Source organism: Pristiophorus japonicus, chromosome 8, assembly GCF_044704955.1.
Source record: "Pristiophorus japonicus isolate sPriJap1 chromosome 8, sPriJap1.hap1, whole genome shotgun sequence".
In the NCBI taxonomy this organism is placed as follows: domain Eukaryota; kingdom Metazoa; phylum Chordata; class Chondrichthyes; family Pristiophoridae; genus Pristiophorus; species Pristiophorus japonicus.
In genome coordinates this window covers 102,284,085-102,304,805 of record NC_091984.1, presented here as the reverse complement: position 1 = coordinate 102,304,805, position 20,721 = coordinate 102,284,085, and the positions used below count along the sequence as shown (strand labels likewise).

Sequence of the window (20,721 nt, the reverse complement as noted above, 5' to 3'; positions counted from 1 at the left end):
CTTTCTAACACACTTTGCCCTTTTAGAATTTTGGTGTAATGTGGCCCTTTTTGCTTTTTGCCTTTTGCCTTGGGTTTCTCTGCCCTCCACTTTTACTTTTCTTCTTTCTATCTTTTGCTTCTGTGCCCATTCTATTTCCCTCTGTCTCCCTGCATAGGTTCCCACCCCCCTGCCATATTAGTTTAACTCCTCCCCAACAGCACTAGCAAACACTCCCCCTAGGACATTGGTTCCAGTCCTGCCCAGGTGCAGACCGTCCAGTTTGTACTGGTCCTCCCTCCCCCAGAACCGGTTCCAATGTCCCAGGAATTTGAATCCCTACCTTGTGCACCACTCCTCAAGCCACGTATTCATCTGAGCTATCCTGCGATTCCTACTCTGACTAGCACGTGCTACTGGTAGCAATCCTGAGATTACTAATTTTGAGGTCCTACTTTTTAATTTAGCTCCTAGCTCCCTAAATTCGTCTTTCAGGACCTTATCCCGTTTTTTTACCTATATGCACCACGACCTGCCCTGCACCTGCTCCGAGACAATCTTGACCTTTGCACCACGGAGGCAACATACCATCCTGGAGCCTCTGTTGCGTCCGCAGAAATGTCTATCTATTTCCCTTACAATTGAATCCCCTATCACTATAGCTCTCCCACTCTTATTCTTGCCCTCCTGTGCAGCAGAGCCACCCATGGTGCCATGAACTTGGCTGCTACTGCCCTCCCCTGATGAGTCATCCCGCTCAACAGTACTCAAAGCAGTGTATCTGTTTTGCAGGGGGATGCCCAGAGGGGACCCCTGCACTACCTTCCTTGCACTGCTCTTCCTGTTGGTCATCCATTCCTTATCTAGCTGTGTACCCTTTACCTCCGGTAGGACCAACTCACTAAACGTGCTATTCACGTCATTCTCAGCATCGTGGATGCTCCAGAGTTCATCCACCAGCAGCTCCAGTGCCGCAATGCGGTCCGTCAGGAGCTGCAGGCGGATGCACTTCCCGCACACGTAGTCGTCAGGGACACCAGAAGCGTCCCTGACTTCGCACATAGTACAGGAGGAGCATAACACGTTTCCGAGCTCTCCTGCCATGACTTAACCCTTAGATAAACTTAAATTGGCAACAACAATGCTAAATGTTACTTACTGATATAGAAAAGAAGAAGAAAAACTACTTGCCAATCATTTACCCCCTTCGCTGTGACATCACCTTTCGATTTCCTTCTACTTTTTTTTTGCCTCCCCGCTGCAGCTGCACCAGCCACGCCTCACCAACGTCCCGCTCCACCTCCTCGACGTCCCGCTGCTCCCTCCGACTGCTGGGCCTCTTGTAGGCCTCACCAACGTCCCGCTCCACCTCCTCGACGTCCCGCTGCTCCCTCCGACTGCTGGGCCTCTTGTAGGCCTCACCAACGTCCCGCTCCACCTCCTCGACGTCCCGCTGCTCCCTCCGACTGCTGGGCCTCTTGTAGGCCTCACCAACGTCCCGCTCCACCTCCTCGACGTCCCGCTACTCCCTCCGACTGCTGGGCCTCTTGTAGGCCTCACCAACGTCCCGCTCCACCTCCTCGACGTCCCGCTGCTCCCTCCGACTGCTGGGCCTCTTGTAGGCCTCACCAACGTCCCGCTCCACCTCCTCGACGTCCCGCTGCTCCCTCCGACTGCTGGGCCTCTTGTAGGCCTCACCAACGTCCCGCTCCACCTCCTCGACGTCCCGCTGCTCCCTCCGACTGCTGGGCCTCTTGTAGGCCTCACCAACGTCCCACTCCGCCTCCTTGACGTCCTCTCAGCATCTACACTGTCAAGCCTTTTAAGAATTTTATACATTTGAATGAGATCACCACTCATTCTTCTAAACTCCAGATAATATAGGCCCATTCTACTCGATTGCTCCTCATAGCACAGCTCTCCAAGCCCAGGAATCAATCTTTGTTGCATCCCGCTCTCTAAGGCTCATATATCCTTTCTTTGATAATGACAAAACTGACATTTAGCAAATATAGAAGGTGGGGAAAAACAAGAAGCGCTTTAGCACATAAGGAGTGAAGCCACAGTTTAGAATTCTACACTCTGCACAGGGAGTCACCCATGTTGTATTGAGACAAACTGTGGGCTTCCATGATTGGGTCAGTATACCGGCGTCAAAATCTGCCAAAAGTTAGAATTACAATGCAGCATGTGGTCCTCTATTTACAATTGCTGACACTTGTAAGTGTATGAAAAGGTTATCCTCAGAAGCAACTTGCCAAATTGGTCTCGTGCTCATGATACCCGCCTATAAGGGAAGGCTGCACCATGTCTTCCCCATTATTCGGAACAAGAGGGCTGATTCAGTAGAAAGCAGGTGCACAGCTGGAACAGAGGGAGCACTAAATGAAGTGAGCTGGCTCTCTGCCAATATCCTTTGGGCCTGCAGTTTCACATTATTCTTGTTTTAGTGAGAAAGGTACTTGCATTGCTTTTGTGTGTTAGCCTCAAGGCCCCAGATCTGATGCAAAAGTGTTCAGATAATCACCTAGTGCAATTCTGTTTGTGTCAGGTTTGCTTTTTTATCCTTGTGCACCCATTTGGATTGTGATCACGAGAAGCTCCATGCATGAAGGAGCTCTTAAATAATCTTCATATGCTTTCCTGCAATATTTACAGTGCCTTTTTGTTCAGTGTTATTATTAGACACTTTTTTTCTGTTCTGAAATTTTAATTTTTATTGCACCTCCAACAGTGCAGCACTTGCACAGCACTGAGTTGTCAGCCGAGATTGTAAAGTCCTGTCCCCTCAGTAACATGAGGCATGTAGTGAAGTCAAGGTCACTCTGGACCTGCACCTTTATTTCACAGCTCTGGAATGCTGCACTTGCCTGAGACCTGTGCTTATATACCTGTCTCTTGCAAGTGCACCCCTGGTGGTAAGGTATGCTGGTGGTTACAGGTCATATCTTTTTTCAGTCATGTATAGCATATTGGAATGCAGTTATATATAATAATGTAAGATACACGACATCACCCTCCCCCAAGGTCTTATTGTCTTTATAGGTTCAGTCTCTCAGGTGGTCTACGCTCTCGCGTGGAGCGTCTGAGTTGTGGTTCAGTTGTTTGCCTTGGTGTCTGTTTTTCTTTGGGTGTGGTTGCTGGTATCTCGCCTGGGCTGTCTGTTTCGATTGGTGTGATTGTTGTTGACTCGCCTGGGCTGTCTGTTGGGATTGCCCTTTCCTCGGGTTGTTCCCTCTGTCTGTCCACCAGGTGTGGTGTGAGTTCCACATTGTAGTCTGCCTCTGGTTCCGCAGTGCTGTTGGTAAATCTGCTTTTGACATGCCTCCGGCAGGTTTTGCCATTGTCCATTTGTACTACCAGTAGCCTGTTTCCTTTCTTGCCCGTTACTGTCCCTGCAAGCCATTTGGGACCCCTGCCATAGTTTAGTACAAACACTTTGTCCCCTATCTCATTCCATCTCCCCCTCGAATTTCTGTCATGGTACTCAGTCAGCTTACGGCGCTTTGCCTCAACGATTTTGTGCATGTCTGGGAGGATTAATGAGAGCCTTGTTTTTAAAGTCCTTTTCATCAACAGTTGCGCAGGGGGGATCCCAGTCAGTGAGTGTGGACGAGATCTGTATGCCAACAGCAGTCGCGACAGGTGACCCTGCAGCGTGGGACCTTGGATTTTAAGCATGCCTTGTTTAATGATTTGCACTGCTCTCTCCGACTAGCCGTTGGAGGCCGGCTTGAACGGTGCCGTCTTGACGTGATTTATGCCGTGGTCAATTATAAAGTCTTGGAATTATGCGCTGGTGAAGCATGGACCATTGTCACTGACTAATATGTCAGGGATTCCGTGCGTTGCAAACATGGTTGCGAGGCTCTCCACAGTCGTGGAGGTTGTGCTTGAGTTTAAAATGGTGCATTCGATCCACTTTGAAAATGCATCTACAACTACGAGGAACATTTTGCCCATGAATGGGCCCGCATAGTCTGCGTGCACCCGCGACCACGGTTTGGTAGGCTAGGGCCAGGGGCTCAGTGGAGCCTCCCTGGGGGCATTGCTGAGATGGGCACAAATGGTGCACCTTCGGACGCAGAGCTCCAAGTCCACGTCAATACCAGGCCACCAGACGTGGGATCTGGCTATGGCCTTCATGAGAACGATCCCCGGGTGCTCGCGGTGGAGCTCCTGGACAAATGTCTCTCTGCCTCACAGAGGCATGACTACTCGGCTGCCCCACATCAGGCAGTCTGCTTGTAATGATAGCTCATGCATGCGCCTGTGAAAGGGTTTTAATTCCTCGGGGCAGGCATCGTGAGCCTCTGCCCAGTCACCGGTTAGGACACATCTTTTTACGAAGGATAACGTGGGGTTGCTGGCCGTCCAGGCTCTGATTTGGCGAGCCGTCATGGGCGAACCTGTGGACTCAAAGGCATTGATTGCCATGACTATCTCACAGTCCTGTTCGTCAGATCCTTCCGTGGTCGCCAGGGGTAGCCTGCTGAGCGCGTCGGCACAGTTGTCTGTGTCTGGTCTGTGCCTTATGGTATAGTCTAGGACGCCAGCATGAGTGCCCACCGTTGAATTCGCGCCGAGACGTTGCCGTTTATTGCCTTGCTCTCGGACAGGAGGGACGTGAGGGGCTGGTGGTCAGTTTCTAACGAGAACTTGGCCCCGAAAAGGTATTGGTGCATCTTTTTGACACCATACACGCACGCGAGCGCCTCCTTCTCTACCATTCCGTACCCGCGCTCCGCCCACGAAAGTGACCTGGAGACATAAGCTGTGGGTTGTAATTTGCCCGCACTATTGACATGTTGCAAAACGCACCCGACCCCATACGCTGACGCATCGCATGTGAGAACTAGCTTTTTAACCTGGGTCAAAGAAAGTCAAAACACTGTTGGAACACAGAAGGTTGCGTGCCTTATTGAAGGCGCGTTTCTGGGCATCCTCCCAAAACCAATCGCACCCCTTCCTGAGTAGCACGTGGAGAGGCTCCAGCAGCGTGCTTAAGTTCTGCATAAAGTTCCCAAAGTAATTGAGTAGCCCGAGAAAGGCGCGCAGCTCTGAGACATTCCGGGGCCTGGGTGCCAGGCGAATTGCTTCTGTTTTGGACTCTGTTGGGCAGATTCCATCAGCGGCTATCTTCTGCCCAAAAATTCAACCTCGGGTGCAAGAAACAGACACTTGGATTTCTTGACTCGAAGGCCTACCCGATCCAAATGCTTTAGTACTTCCTCCAAATTGCGGAGATGGGAGTCGGTGTCCCTGCCCGTGATGAGTATGTCGTCTTGAAATACAACCGTCCCCGGGATGGACTTGAGCAGACTCTCCATGTTGCGCTGGAATATGGCAGCTGCCGACCTGATGCTGAATAGGCATCGATTGTACATGAAAAGGCCTCGATGTGTGTTGATGGTGGTGAGTAGCTTGGATTCCTCGGTCAATTCTTGCGTCATATACGCAGATGTGAGGTCTAATTTTGAGAGAAGTTTGCCTCCAGCCAATGTGGCAAATAAGTCCTCTGCTCTGGGCAGCGGGTACTGGTCCTGTAGGGAGACTCTGTTTATGGTAGATTTGTAGTCCCCACAGATTTGTATGGATCCATCAGGCTTCATGACTGGGACGATGGGACTTGCCCAGTCGCTAAATTTCACAGGTAATATAATGCCTTCCCGCAGAAGCCTGTCTAGTTCGTGTTCAATCTTTTCCCTCATCACATAGGGTACAGCTCTGGCCTTGTGATGGACCGGTCTAGCATCCTGTGTGATGTAGATTTTGACTTTGGCCCCTTTGAAAGTGCCCACACCTGGCTGAAAGAGATGTTCAAATCGCTTTATAACTGTTGAGCAGGAAGTCCGTTCCTCTAATGACATGGCATGGACATCATCCCATTTCCAGTTTAGTTTTGCCAGTGCTGGGGGGTCTCCGGGGACAATCCACAGGGGAAGTCGGTTCACTGTCCCTTTGTGTGTGACAGAGAGCATGGCGCTGCCGAGGACTGGTACGATTTCTTTGGTATAGGTCCTTAGTTTGGTGTCGGCCCTTGTGAGTTTTGGTCTGTCTCTTTTATGCGGCCACAGTTGTTCAAATTGTTGAGCGCCCATGAGAGATTGACTCGCTCCTGTATCCAGCTCCATGTTGACAGATATCCCGTTGAGTCGGACCCTCATCATTATAGGAGGCATCCTCCACCTCACCCCGCTTCTCCCCCTCCACCCCCCTTCTCCCCCTCCACTCCCCCTCCACCCCCACCTTCTCCCCCTCCACCCCCCCTTCTCCCCCTCCACCCCCCCTTCTCCCCCTCCACCCCCCCCTTCTCCCCCTCCACCCCCCTTCTCCCCCTTCTCCCCCTCCACCCCTTTCTCCCCCTCCCCCCACCCCCTTCTCCCCCTCGCTGTCAGAAACACAGACACTGACAGACAGATAGATAGAGACACACTGGGGGGTGGGGTGGGGGGGGGGGGGCGTCCCAGCACGCTGTTGGAGGACTCCCGGTGCTGCAGTCAGTAAGTAGAAAATGTTTTATTTATTGACTTTTTAAATTTTTTTTATTTTTTATTAATTTTTTTGCTTGATTTATTGATGTAGTTATCATTTATTATTGATGATGGCTCTTTATTTGTAAAACTGAAGTGTTTAATGTTTGTAAACTTCCCTTTAAACCCCCCCCCCCCCCATTCCCTACGCCTAATTTGTAACCTACGCCTGATTTTCTAAAGTGTAGACAAAGTTTTTTCGAACGTACAAAAATCTTCACTTACTCCATTCTAAGTTAGTTTGGAGTAAGTTTTCACTGTCTAAACTTTGTAAACAGGCGTAAGTAGCCGGACACGCCCCCTTTTGAAAAAAAAATTCTGTTCCAAAGTGAAACTGTTCTAACTGACTTGAACTGGAGCAAACTAAATGGTGAGAATTCAAATTTCTAAGATACTCCATTCTAAACCAGTTGCTCCAAAAAAACAGGAGCAACTCAGGCCGAAACTTGGCCCCAATGAGTTGAATTGCCTCCTTCCGGGCCATAAACTTCAATGATTCTATACCACTGATTACTGAGAGTAGCAAAAAGTAGTGTTAATTCTCTGAAGTTGCGCGCCTGCTTCTTTTTGTTGGGAGCAATGTAGATGAAAGAGCCGATCTTATGATATTATGCTCCTTGGGAATTTAATGCACAGCAAGATGAAAGTTGCCAATGCCGATCCGTTTTTACAACAATTCTAAACTCAGCATCGTTCATCACGTACCAGACATGCTCGATGCTTTAGTTCTGAGACAATTTAATTTAACCTACAGTAAAGTGAGAACCATTCATTTGTTTCTCTGATCTTTATAAAACGCTGGTTAGGCCTCAGCTGGTTATTGTGTTCAATTCTGGATGCCACACTTTAGGGCCACATGTCAAGGCCTCTGAGAGAATTCACTAGAATGGAGTCAGGGATGAAGGACTTCAGTTATTTGGGGAAGCTGGGGTTGTTCTTCTTGGAGCAGAGAAGGTTGAGAGGAGATTTGATGGAGTTGTATTCAAAATCATGAAGGGTTTTGATAGAGTAAATAAGGAGAAATTGTTTCCAATGTCAGAAGGTAACCAGAGGACACAGATTTAAGATGATTGGCAAAAGAACCAAAGATGACATGACGTTAAAAGAAATCATGCAGGGAGTTGTTGTGATCTGGAATGCATTGCCTGAAAGAGTGGTAGAAGCAGCAGATTCAGTAGTAACTTTCAAAAGGGAATTGGATAAATATTTGAAGGGAAAACATTTACAGGGCTATGGGTAAAGAGCGGAGGTGGGGGTGCACTTGAGTAATTGGATAGGTCTATCAAAGTGTCGGCACACGCATGATGGGCCGAATGGCCTTGCTCTGTGCTGTTTCATTCTATGATTCTATCTGCTGGGTTTCTTATTAATTTAAACATGACGGTCAGTTACAGTCGAAGCTTTTTTTGGTCATATTTATAATTGAGGATAATCAAATCATGGGAGTGAGTCATGGGCTTAACTAATATAAAATTAAAACTTTGCTTTAGAGATTATTTTGCGCTAGAACAAAATTAGGTGTGTCCACTAATGTTGCTGGTCCATTCTCTGAACAGGGTGGGACTAAAAAGGTTGGAACTAATCAATCTAAAGCCCCCGGATATCAAGGGACATACAGGGTAGAATAAAGGAAAAAAAGGGACGCTTATGTCAGATTCTGAAGGCTAAATACTGCAGAATCTCTAGAGGAGTATCGAAAGTGCAGGGGTGAAATTAAAAAGGAAATTAGGAAAGCAAAGAGAGAGCATGAAAAAATGTTGGCAAGTAAAATCAAGGAAAACCCAAATATGTTTTATAAATACATTAAGAGCAAGAGGATAACTAAAGAAAGAGTAGGGCCTAGTAGAGACCATAAAGATAATCCGTGTGTGGAGGCGGAAGATGTGGGTATGGTTGTCGATGAATATTGTGCGTCTGTTTTCACAAAAAAGGGAAGCAATGCAGACTTTGCAATGATGGAGGAGTGTGAAATATTAGATGAAATAAACATAGTGAGAGAAGAGGTATTAAGAGGTTTAGCAGCTTTGAAAGTGGATAAATCCCCAGGCCCAGATGAAATGTCTCCCAGGCTGCTAAGAGAAGCAAAAGAGGAAATAGCAGAGGCTCTGACTATCATTTTCCAATCCTCTTTGGTTACAGGTGTAGTGCCAGAGGACTGCTAACTTTATACCTTTGTTTAAAAAGAGAGAAAAGGTTAGACCGAGTAATTACAGGCCAATCAGCCTAACAAATGATTGGAAAAAGTTCTGAGGGACAGGATAAATCTTCATTTAGAAAGGCACAGATTAATGAAGGACAGTCAGCATGGATTTGTTAAGGGAAGGTCGTGTCTGACTAATATGATTGAAATTTTTGAGAACGTAACACGGAGGGTCGATGAGGATAATGCATTTGCTGTAGTATATATGGATTTTAGCAAGGCTTTTGTTAAGATCCCACATGGTAGACTGGTCATGAAGGTTAAAACCCATAGGATCCAGGGCAAAGTGGCAAGTTGGATCCAAAATTGGCTCAGAGACAAGAAGCAAAGGGTAATGGTTGATGGATGTTTTTGTGACTGGAGAGCTGTTTCCAGTGGAATTCTGCAGGGCTCAGTACTGGGTCCCTTGCTTTTTATGGTATGTATCAATGATTTAGACTTGACTGTAGGGGGCATGATTAAGAAGTTTGCAGATGATACTAAGATCGGCTGTGTGGTTGATAATGAAGAAGAAAGCTGTATACTGCAGGAAGATATCAATAAACTTGTCAGATGGGCAGAACAGTGGCAAATGTAATTCCATCCAGAGAAGTGTGAGGTAATGCATTTGGGGAGGGCTAATAAGGCAAGGAAATACACATTAAATGGTAGGACACTGAGAAGTGTAGACGAACAAAGAGATGTTGGAGTGCATGCCCACAGATCAATGAAGGTAGCAGAGGATGGTGGGAGTCTGGAACTCACTGCCTAAAAGTATGGTAGAGGCAGAAACCCTCACCATATTTAAAAAGTACTTGGATGTGCACTTGAAGTGCCGTAACCTACAGCTCTACAGACCAAGAGCTGGAAAGTGGGATAAGGCTGGAGAGCTCTTTGCAGGCCGGCATGGACCGAAATGGCCTCCTTCCGTGCTGTAAATTTCTATGATTCAGATGGGCAAAAAAATGAACCTCCCTCTTTTTTAAGTATGATTTGAATTTCTTCTTTAATTGCCTTTAAAAAGAAATGACTTTTCTTTCATCGACAGCGTGTTGCACTTAGTATGGAGGACGATGGATTACCCTGAGGTATGCTGTGCTGCTCATATTCACTTGACCCGCGGGCTCCCCACTGCGAATGGTGCAGCAGCTGTGGCGATCAGGACTGGATAAACAATCACCGGATGAAAAATTTCTAACATCCAAAAGATGTGTATTTTTATATTAGCAAAACGTTTTATACTTTATATAAAACAAAAAAGGATTGGACTTTTTTTTTGCACTGATGATACACTACTCATTCTTAGAGAAAAAGACCATGACCGTAAGAGCTAAACTCAAATTCTTTACATGTTTGTACATAATTGCGATGCCGCGCTTGTAAGCATAGCCTCTTCAAAGCTATATTTATACAGTTTTGTAAATAGATTTACCTGCGCGCGCAACAGTTTAACATTTTACAGAGAGCTCGATTTGTTGAAACTCTCCAAATGAGATAAACTACAGGGGGATTTAAAAAATAGGTATTTATTTACGGATTTATTTCCTGGATAAACTTGGGCTATGTACATATGAGATGGAAGTAGTAACTTTTTCAAGCTGATGCATTTTGCCTTTCCTGTACAGTGAAGCCTTATTTGCATATATGTTTATACGAAAAGAGAATGTATTTATAAAATTGGGAATATGTTCAAGTGGATGCTTGCTCCCTCCTGTATTTGCCATCATGTCCGACTTTAGCAGAGCCTGTACCGTTTTAAGTGGATGCTCAGCGCAGTTTGTTCCTTTCTAAGTGGATTATCACTCCGTGTTTATTGTACCCTGTCTGCCCTCTGCTTTATTTGTTCCATTTTAAAGTTCTACATTGTGTTTTTTGTTATAGGTATATTGCTACTGTCTAAACGTTTCATTTTACAATTTAAAAAAAAATGTAACCCTCCTGATGGTTGACCTGACATGGTATCGAGGCCACAGGGAGTGGAAGGTCCCACAAATTGATCTGGGCATGCTATAATTGGCCTCTGCCCCTGGGATGTGGGAGAAAATCAACCAGAATTCATCCACCTGATTGCTATTGAGTCATGGTTATTGGAAGCTGCAAGTGAGGATGTCGTGTGAGGGCAGAATCGGTGCCGGCTGTATTGGCCACCATGATTAGGCTCACGTGAAGAATGGTGGGATGCTAGAGGGTTCTTGGTGCTATTGGTACCATACCTCAGTATCTTCAGGAGACATGGAGGGTGCAGAGAAGAGAAAGGGGTAATGTAAAAAATAAACTGCTGAGATTTAGTGTCGTATAAAATGTACATATTGGAGCTGCAGTATCAAATCAAAACATTTCTGCCTTTTGAGTAATTGAAAGACTGATTTTCTTAAAAACAGCCAAAGGTTTTATAATAGAATAAGATGCATTAAAATATGTTTACTTGCTTTTTTCATTTTTTGAACCTGATTAACTATTTTTCTGTGACATGCGCTGGGAATTTATCAAACTTGTTACCTAGTTGCCCTGTATATTTGTAATTTATTTGATGTGTGTCAATGATGGGGAGTTCGGTTGTGTTTGTTTATTTTGCTCGGGGTATATTGTAAACCAGATTTCTACGGCTCGTATTTGTATAAAATTTGCAATTGGTAAACTATGTTTCAAAAAATTAAAGCAGTAACTTGGAAAATGGCTGTTTAACTTTTTGTTGCAAAAGCTTGTTAGAAAAGTAGTACAAAAATGTGTCTGTTCCTTCTCCCCTTACTACCCTACTGAAGATGGGGGGGTGGGGGTGGGCGGGAATTCGATCCCATGGATACTTCAGCCAAAGCAAGTTGCTTTTTTTCCTGAGAAATCGGACCAAAATTCAAAGTAAAGAACACCATTATAATTGGAAACCGGGGAGACCATAAGATGAACCAGTTGTGATTAGGTGACTATGTTTAGATTGGCTACCACTCGAATTACTCACTACAGTCAGTGCTTCACAATATAACCAGTTTTGTTTTCAACAAGAATATTTGCAATAGTCCTAACATACCACTTCTAGTCTGTGTCCATATTCTAGTAGTATGATGGTTATAGAGGCTCAAAATATTTTTTTCTTCAGTTATCCTATTTAACTTGTGATATCTGTTACTAAGTGTGACTTGCATCTGATTACACAATGCACCTTGTCTTTACTGAGTGTGATTTCAGTCCTCCTTTGCTGAATCTGGATGTGCACTCGCGCAGTAACATTACCTCCCTGGGTCAGGTTAAAACAAACCGTCTGAGTCGCAACACATTTACTGCTATTGTTTGGGGTCCAAAATGGGAGCTATGTACAGGGCTGCTTACAGCAGTCTGGTCCATATCTACTCATTCATGGCTGGCTTTAAATCCAGCATCAAGAACTGAGATTTTTACTTTGAGCTCTAGTTCATTTCATACTTTTAGTCCCACAGAGATTATACTCAAGTCAGGATCACTGGTTAAAGTTAAAGTTCTTACCTGATGTACATATTCATCTTAATGACCAGTTGATGTCACTGCGCAATTTGCAGTTTCTGCCGAGAGCTGCTCTCTTCGGTACTTCATTGGCTGTAAAACGCTTTGAGACGTCCTGAGATCGTGAAAGGTGCTATATAAATAAGTCTTTTTCTTTCCTTTTCCAGTCGTTTCCAAGCATCGCCACCCAGGATGCCAAGATCTTTTCTCTCTTCGCATGCTGACAGTTGCTTGTCTTCAGCATTTTCTGTTTTGGTATTTAAGAACTGCAAATCTCATGCTTCATATCGCCATCTAACTCAAGGGTCAAGTGGTGGGAATGATTGCTGTGATTCTGTTTCAGATTTGCAATGCACATAAACAGCTTAAAAGCAGCATTTGTAAATAACTAACTATTGAACCAACAGTTTTAAAATAAATCTGTAGTATGACGAGAGACCAGTGTCACTTGTATTACTAAAATACTCTTTAACCAGCAGAAATGTTACACATTGGTATTGCTTTTAACTCCATAGGATTAATTTCATAGATCAAAATACAAAGTACACTAATCAATGAAATGTTGAAAAGAATTGGTGTGGAAAATTCCAAGCAGGGGTTGTGTCAGTGATACAGATATTTCGATTGAACTCAACATATTAAATTATAAAGGAAGCTCACCCAATGATCACCTGACTGTCTGAATGTTTTTACTTTTAGTTGGTTACTCTGAAAATAGGGGAGAGTCATCTCCGGGTCCCATTTCTGGTGGTTACCTCAAAAGCAGCATTGGTGAAGGTCTGGAGCAGGTTTGCTCAGTCACCCTCTTGGCTGAAGTTGTTGGGTAGCTCATGGAACTGGGGAATTTCATACCATCCACCAAGAGTGACATAATGAATGTCAGTTTAAGAAGGACACACTCGGCAAGGTCAGAGAGTCTGTTTAATCACAAGTTCTTTGTGTAAGGCTAATAAACAAAACTTAGTCCTCACAAGCTGCTAGTACTGGAATACACTCGCAGTAATTGAAAGGAATACAATAAAAGCACCGATCCTTCTCATTGACTTGGTCCTAAACATTTAATATTAGAAAATGAACACAACTTTTTCTCTGGTTGCTGTGAAGACACACGCACTAATCTTCGTTATCACCATTATTGACCTCTGAGCCAATGGGATGCCACGGTTTCCAAATGGTCACAAAAGTAACCTTTTTGCCTTGTTTTCCTCTGGTTTCGATTTCCTTTTGTTCCACAAAAGACAACCTATATGAGAAATTCACATTTTAGCAGAGATACATTTCTAATTTCAATCCTTTTTCTAATTATGTTTTTCTTTGGCATCGCCCTTGATTCCTTCCACAACAAAGAGCACTGCCTAGTTACAACGCTCAGACAGATTGCCCGGGTGTAGGAAAAGCTGCCTTAAAAATGGTGTTTTAAACATCCTGCTGAACATTGGAAAACAGAAAAGGTTAATGCTAAGCATTCTGGAAAGTTCAGACAGCTATGTTAGACAAAAGATTCTTAAAACTAGCTGGCTCTGGTTAATAACAGAATCTGGCAGATCTAGGTAGTCAAGGTTACCAGGCTAGAGATAATGTAAGTGTTATGCTGCCTGAAAGAAGAAAGAACTTGCATTTATATACCACCTTTCACATGCTCAGAACATTCCGTAATGCTTCACTGCCAATAAAGCACTTTTGAACGTAGTCACTAGTAATGTAAGGAAATACAGCAGTCAATTTGTACACAAGGCCCTAGAGACAGCAGTGAGATAAATGACCAGATGATATTTTAGTGATGTTGATTGAGGGATATGTATTGGCCAGAACACTGGGAGAACTCCCCTGCTTGTCTTCAAATACTGCCGTAGGATCTGTTAGATACACCTGAGGGGGCGGGTAATATCTCATACAAAGATGGCACTTCTGACAGTCAGTGCAGCACTCCCTCAGTATAACACTGAAGTGTAAGCCCAGTTTATGTACTCAGGTCTCGAATGAAACTTGACCCCACGACCTTTTGACTCAGGCGAGAGTGCTAAGATGTTTGGACAAATGTGAGACCAGCAGGGACTCAAAGGAATGCCACTATTATCTGGGGTTGTTCAATGTTTGGTAGATGGAGTATAATGTCTGAAAGTGTAAGGTCATGCACTTTGGCAGAAAAAAATCAAATAGCAAGTTACTATTTAAATGGAGAAAGATTGCAAAGTGCTGCAGTACAGCGGGACCTGGGGTTACTTGTGCATGAAATGCAAAAGGATCGTATGCAGGTACAGCAAGTGATCAGGAAGGCCAATGGTATCTTGACCTTTATTGCAAAGGGGATGGAGTATAAAAGCAGGGAAGTCTTGCTACAGCTATATAAGGTATTGGTGAGGCCACACCTGGAATATTTGGACTTCCAGAAGGTATTTGACAAGGTGCCACATAAAAGATTACTGCACAAGATAAAAATTCACAGGGTTGGGGGTAATATATTAGCATAGATAGAGGATTGGCTAACTAACAGAGAACAGAGAGTCGGGATAAATGGTTCATTCTCTGGTTGACAACCAGTAACTAGTGGGGTGCCGCAGGGATCGGTGCTGGGACCCCAACTATTTACAATCTGTATTAACGACTTGGAAGAAGGGACTGAGTGTAACGTAGCCAAGTTTGCTGACGATACAACGATGGGAGGAAAAGCAATGTGTGAGGACACAAAAATTCTGCAAAATGACATAGACAAGCTAAGTGGGCAAAAATTTGGCAGATGGAGTATAATGTCGGAAAGTGTGAGGTCATGCACTTTGGCAGAAAAAAAATCAAAGAGCAAGTTATTATTTAAATGGAGAAAGATTGCAAAGTGCTGCAGTACAGCGGGACCTGGGTGTACTTGTGCATGAAATGCAAAAGGATAGTATGCAGTTACAGCAAGTGATCAGGAACGCCAATGGTATCTTGGCCTTTTTTGCAAAGGGGATGAAGTATCAAAGCAGGGAAGTCTTGCTACATATATATAAGGTATTGGTGAGGCCACACCTGGAATACTGCGTGCAGTTTTGGTTTCCATATTTACGAAAGGATATACTTGCTTTGGAAGCAGTTCAAAGAATGTTCCCTAGGTTGATTCCGGGGATGAGGGGGTTGACTTATGAGGAAAGGTTGCGTAGGTTGGGCCTCTACTCATTGGAATTCAGAAGAATGAGAGGTGATCTTATCGAAACGTATAAGATTATGAGGGGGCTTGACAAGGTGGATGCAGAGAGGATGTTTCCACTGATGGGGAGACTAGAACTAGAGGGCATGATCTTAGAATAAGGGGCTGCCCATTTAAAACAGATGAGGAGAAATTTCTTCTCTCAGAGCATTGTAAATCTGTAGAATTCACTGCCTCAGAGAGCTGTGGAAGCTGGGACATTAAGAAACTGTCTATTTCTGTCTTAAAGTTATTCAAACGATAAGGGAATAAGGGGTTATGGTGAGCGGGTGTGGAAGTGAAGCTGATCTTATTGAATGGCGGAGCAGACTCGAGAGGCCATACGGCCTATTCCTGTTCCTATTTCTTATGTTCTTATGAGGGACTTTAGTTACATGGAGAGTTTGGAGAAGCTGAGGTTAATCTCCTTGATGGTTGAGAGGAGATTTGATTGAGGTGTTCAAAATCATGAGGGGTCTAGACAGAGTAGATAGGGATAAACTATTCCCATTGGTGGAAAGGTTGAGAACCAGAGGACACAGATTTAAGGTGATTGGCAGAAGAACCAAAGGCGACATGAGGAAAAGCGTTTTCACGCCGCGAGTGATTATGATTTGGAATGCACTGCCTGAAAGGGTGGTGGAGGCATTTACAATCGTGGCTTTCAAAAGGAATTGAATACGTACCTGAAGGAAAAAAACGCAGGGCTACGGGGAAGGGGTGGGGGATTGAGACTAGCTGAAGAGCTCTAGCTAGGCATGGGCTTGATGGGCCGAATGGCCTCCTTCTGTGCTGTAACCATTCTATGATTCTATAAAAGGTATGACAGTAGATAAGCATTGGCAAACATTTAAAGAAATATTCCAAAATTCTCAACAAATATACATTCCATTGAGAAATAAAAACTCTATGCGAAAAGTGATCCATCCGTGTCTAACTAAAGAAGTTAAGGATAGTATTAGATTAAAAGAAGCTAAAATGTTGCAAAGAATAGTAGAAAGCCTGAGGATTGGGAGAGCTTTAGAAACCAGCAAAGGCTGATGAAAAATTGATAAAAAGGGGGAAAACAATGTGAGAGTAAACTAGCACGAAATATAAAAACAAATTGGAAGAGCTGCTACAATTATGTAAAAATGAAGAGAGTTGCATTGGTCCCTTAGAGGCAGAGACAGGAGAAATTATAATAGGGAATAAGGAAATGGCAGAGACTTTAAATAAGTCTTCACAGTAGAAGACACAAAAAGCTTACCAAAAATAGTAGGGAACCAAAGTGCTAATGAGAGTGAGGAACTTAAAGTAATTCAGATCAGTAGAGAAAAAGTACTTGAGAAACTAATGGGACTAAAAGCCAACAAATTCCCTGGAATTGATAGCCTACATCCTAGGGTTATAAAAGAGGTAGATGCAGAGATAGTGGAGGCATTGGTTGTGATCTTCCAAAATTCCTACATTCTAGAATGGTCCCAGCGATTTGGAAGGTAGCAAATGTAACCCCACTATTCAAGAAAGGAGGGAGAGAGAAAACAGGGAACTACAGACCAGTTAGCCTTAAATCAGGGAAAATGCTGGAATCCATTATTAAGGAAGTGTTATCAGGCCATCAAGAAAATCATAATATAATTAGGCAGAGTCAGCATGGTTTTATGAAAGAGAAATTGTGTTTACAAATATATTAGAGTCTTTTGATGATGTAACTGACCGGGTAGATAAAGGGGAATAAGTGGATGTCGCATATTTGGATTTCTAAAAGCATTTAATAAGGTGCCACATAAAAGGTTGCTATGCAAAATAAGGACTCTTGGGGTTGGGGGTAATATATTTGCATGGATAGAGGATTGGTTAACGGACAGAAAACAGAGAGTAAGGATAAACAGGTCATTTTCAGGTTGGCAGGCTGTAACTAGTGGGGTGCTGCAAAGATCAGTGTTTGGGCCTCAACTATTTACAATATATATTAATGACTTAGGTGAAGAGACTGAGTTTAATGTAGCCAAGCTTGCTTAGGATACAAAGCTAGGTGTGGAAAGTTAAGCTGTGAAGAGGACACAAAGAGTCTGGAAAGGGATATAGACAGGTTAAGTAAGTGGACCATAAGGAGCAGATGGAGTATAATGTGAGGAAATGCAAGGCTATTCATTTTGGTAGGTAGAATAGAAAAACAGAATATTTTTTAAATAGTGAGAAACTATTAAATAATGTTGAGAGAGATTTAGGTATCCTCGTACAGGAAAAGGTACAGCAAGCCACTAGGAAGGCAAATGGCATGTTAGCCTTTATTGCAAGGGGGTTGGAGTACAAGAGTAGGGAAGTATTTTGACAATTGTACAGGGCTTTGGTGAGATCACACCTTTAGTACTGTGCAGTTTTGGTTTTATTTGAGGAAGGATATACTTGCCTTAGAGGCAATGCAACAAAGTTAACTGGATTGATTCCTGGGATGAGAGGGTTGTCCTATGAGGAGAGTTTATGTAGAATGGGCCAAACTTTCTGGAGTTTAGAAGAATGAGAGATGATCTCAGTGAAACATATAAGGTTCTGAAGGGGATTGATAGGATAGATGCTGAGAGATTGTTTCCCCTGGCTGGAGTGTCTAAAACTAGGAAGCATAGGCTCAGGATAAGGGGTCGGCCATTTAAGACTGAGATGAGGAGGAATTTCTTCAGTTAGAGGGTTGTGAATCTTTGAAATTCTCTACCCCAAAGGGCTGTGGATGCTGAATCATTGAGTATATTCAAGGCTGACATTGATAGATTTTTAGACTCTAGGGAAATCAAGGGATATGGAGATCAGGCAATGAAGTGGAGTTGAGGTCAAAGATCAGCCATGATCTTATTGAATGGTGGAGCAGGCTCAAGGGGACATATGCCTACTCCTGCTCCTAATTCTTATGTTCTTAATAGTTTAAGAAGCAGGCTTCTGAAGCCGAGAAATAGAAGTACATAGAATGTACACCACAGAAACAGGCTACTTGGCCCAAGTGATTTGTGCCAGTGTTTATGCTCCACACTAGCGTCTTCCCACACTTCTTCATCTCACCCTATCAGCATATCCTTCGATTCCTTTCTCCTCGTGTACTTATCTAACTTCCCCTTACATGCACCTATGCTATTTTTCTCAAATGCTCCTTGTGGTAGTGAGTTCCCCATTCTCACCATTCTCTTTGTAAGGAGGTTTCTCCTGAATTCCTTATTTGATTTATTAGTGACTATCACATTTATGACCCTCAGTTTTGGATGCCCCCACAAGCGGCAAAATCTTGTCTACCCTATCAAACCCCTTTATAATTTTGGAAGAATTGATGCTAAACATTCTAGGAAGTTAATAGTGAGAGAACAAAAAGTTTTGGTCAGACATAGGCAAGCAATTTAAATGCATTGTTTGCATGTCTCACTCCAAGAATAGAGGGACAGGAATTACATGTATAGTAAAGTGCAAGGTCAGAAGAGAAGGAGGAAGGAATACTACAGCTATAGAGGGAGGTTGATCTGCCCATTCTACCATGACCAACACAGTTTTTCCAAGAGCAATATCATCAAAGTCAGTAGCTCATCAGCCATACACTGAAATAGACTTCAAACATACCTGGATAGACTTGTTCAAAGCTGTTAGCTTGTCAACTGTACAAGGAATTCTAGCAATAAAATAGTTCTACTGATTTTACATGATACTGGACAATGAAATGTATTAAATAGAGCCCAGCTGATGCAATGACGTGGAGGTATGATGCTGCACTTAAATTATTGTTTGAATTAATATTTGATCAAGTATTTCATGTACTCCTTAATGTTTCATTTTATGGTGGTATTAATCGTGTTATTGAAGATCTGTTAATAAAGTGGTTAGTTCATGTATATATGTAGTCATATTTTTGACTCTGGCAAAAGAGAGATTGAATTAATTTACTTGGTGTTGTGCAGCATTCCAGTAGTGAATAGTTACAAAGTTGAACTGATCAATGTAGGACAGTTCAAATTAGCTAAACTTCAGAAATGTAATAAAAAATAGTCATGGAAGGGAAATCGCAAACCCTATCTTCTGCCGGGGAGTGAAGGAAAGATTCATCAGACACCCTCTCAGCCTTATTCCTTCAACGGTTTACACCTGTTGTTTCCACAGTAACTTGCCCTTTTGACTAACACTTTCCATTAATGACCTAGCTGAAGTTAGGAGCTCAAGTTAAATCGCCAAAGGCACTTGCTCCACCAACTAAATTGATTTGTGTTTTAAAATAAAAACCCACATCACAGTATATAAATAATGCAGCACTGAATCAAACCAAACCAAACCAGCAGAGTCACGGACTTGATCTGGGTTTATTTCAGCAAGGACAGTGGTAGGAATACTACAACTGGCTGCAGTGTCCTTGGGCTGCAGGTGGAACAATATTCAGCCAAGGATCTCACGCCATCCAGCTCTCTGATGACTTCTACTGGAAAGCGTGAGTACTGAGGCAGACAGACCAAGATGTACCTCGATTTTATCGCTGCTCTGTGCAGCTAGCTGATTTCATAATGTCCTTAGCTTGAGGAGGGGTGTCAACCTTCCCACTCAGTTTAACTATCCAGTTTATCCTGCGATATTACATACCATGAATCAGAACTGTCAGCACTGGAGGGGAGAAGACTACTAAGAAAAGAAAATCCCACCTTCCCCTTGCCAGGCCACTCACTTTCCAGTGTTCATATTTGCTTGTGCATAGTTTGATCAAGGCCATCACACTCCTGTATGAAATGACCTGTTCACTTACTGCTTTCTGAGTTCTTGAAATCTTTGAGTTAGATTGTTCCTTCTCCACTTTTCTGAGGCGATGACAACCAAACCTTTTGCTTGTACAACTTCTGACAGATGCACTAGCCAAGCTGGCAGATAAAGAAAGTGGCTTTTAAATAAAATATTAGCAGCACTCAAACAGTTCCATGCACTGGCTTTTGTTTTGATCTATGTAACATCAGCAAGGTAATTATTCAGTGACAAAATGAGATTCACATTTAAATGTAAAGAAAAGCAAGAGAATCAAACAACCCAATTTAAAAATTGTACATAAGAAAGGATTTTTAAAGCCTGCAATAACTGGGTAAAATTTGACGCTCAATTAAATTAATTATTAAAAGACATAGGTGATCTTTCTCCCATATCTATCTTCCAAACTCTCAGTTAAAGCCTTTCTTGCCTCTTTTATTGTTCCCACTAAGGCCATTACTGTGACTCTTTAGTTCCACCTACATTGCCCCTCTCCCTGGATTCTCTCTGTGTTGAAATTGATATTAATAACACAATCTCCTTGTGTAACTGACTCTTCAGAAAGACTTCAAACTGTAGAACTTCCTTCTCTCAGTCTTCTCATCTTGCAACCGATAAGCTTATAAAACACAAGTCTGCCATTATCTGACTGC

At 43.4% G+C, this 20,721-nt stretch overlaps 2 protein-coding genes across 6 annotated transcripts in view; one reads left to right on the top strand and one right to left on the bottom strand.

The window, feature by feature from the left end:
- The window catches only part of lrp8 (low density lipoprotein receptor-related protein 8, apolipoprotein e receptor), a 131,282-nt gene extending 119,935 nt beyond the window's left edge, over positions 1-11,347 (top strand). For all 3 annotated transcript variants that reach the window (XM_070887212.1, XM_070887211.1, XM_070887210.1), the window contains one exon: positions 9,740-11,347. In XM_070887212.1, coding sequence (XP_070743313.1) covers positions 9,740-9,778 — 39 coding nt within the window. In that variant the 3' untranslated portion in view covers positions 9,779-11,347. The remainder of the gene's footprint in view (positions 1-9,739) is intronic.
- Positions 11,348-13,068: 1,721 nt separating this feature from the next.
- Positions 13,069-20,721, bottom strand: part of LOC139268671 (uncharacterized) — a 97,211-nt gene continuing 89,558 nt past the window's right edge. For 2 of the 3 annotated variants that reach the window (XM_070887207.1, XM_070887208.1), the window contains 2 exons: positions 20,076-20,187; positions 13,069-13,408 (listed from right to left, as the gene is read on the bottom strand). In XM_070887207.1, the coding sequence (XP_070743308.1) occupies positions 13,279-13,408; positions 20,076-20,187 (242 nt within the window). In that variant the 3' untranslated portion in view covers positions 13,069-13,278. Of the gene's footprint in view, positions 13,409-20,075; positions 20,188-20,721 lie in introns of those variants that run through there. The other variant, XR_011594080.1, reaches the window with a different exon arrangement.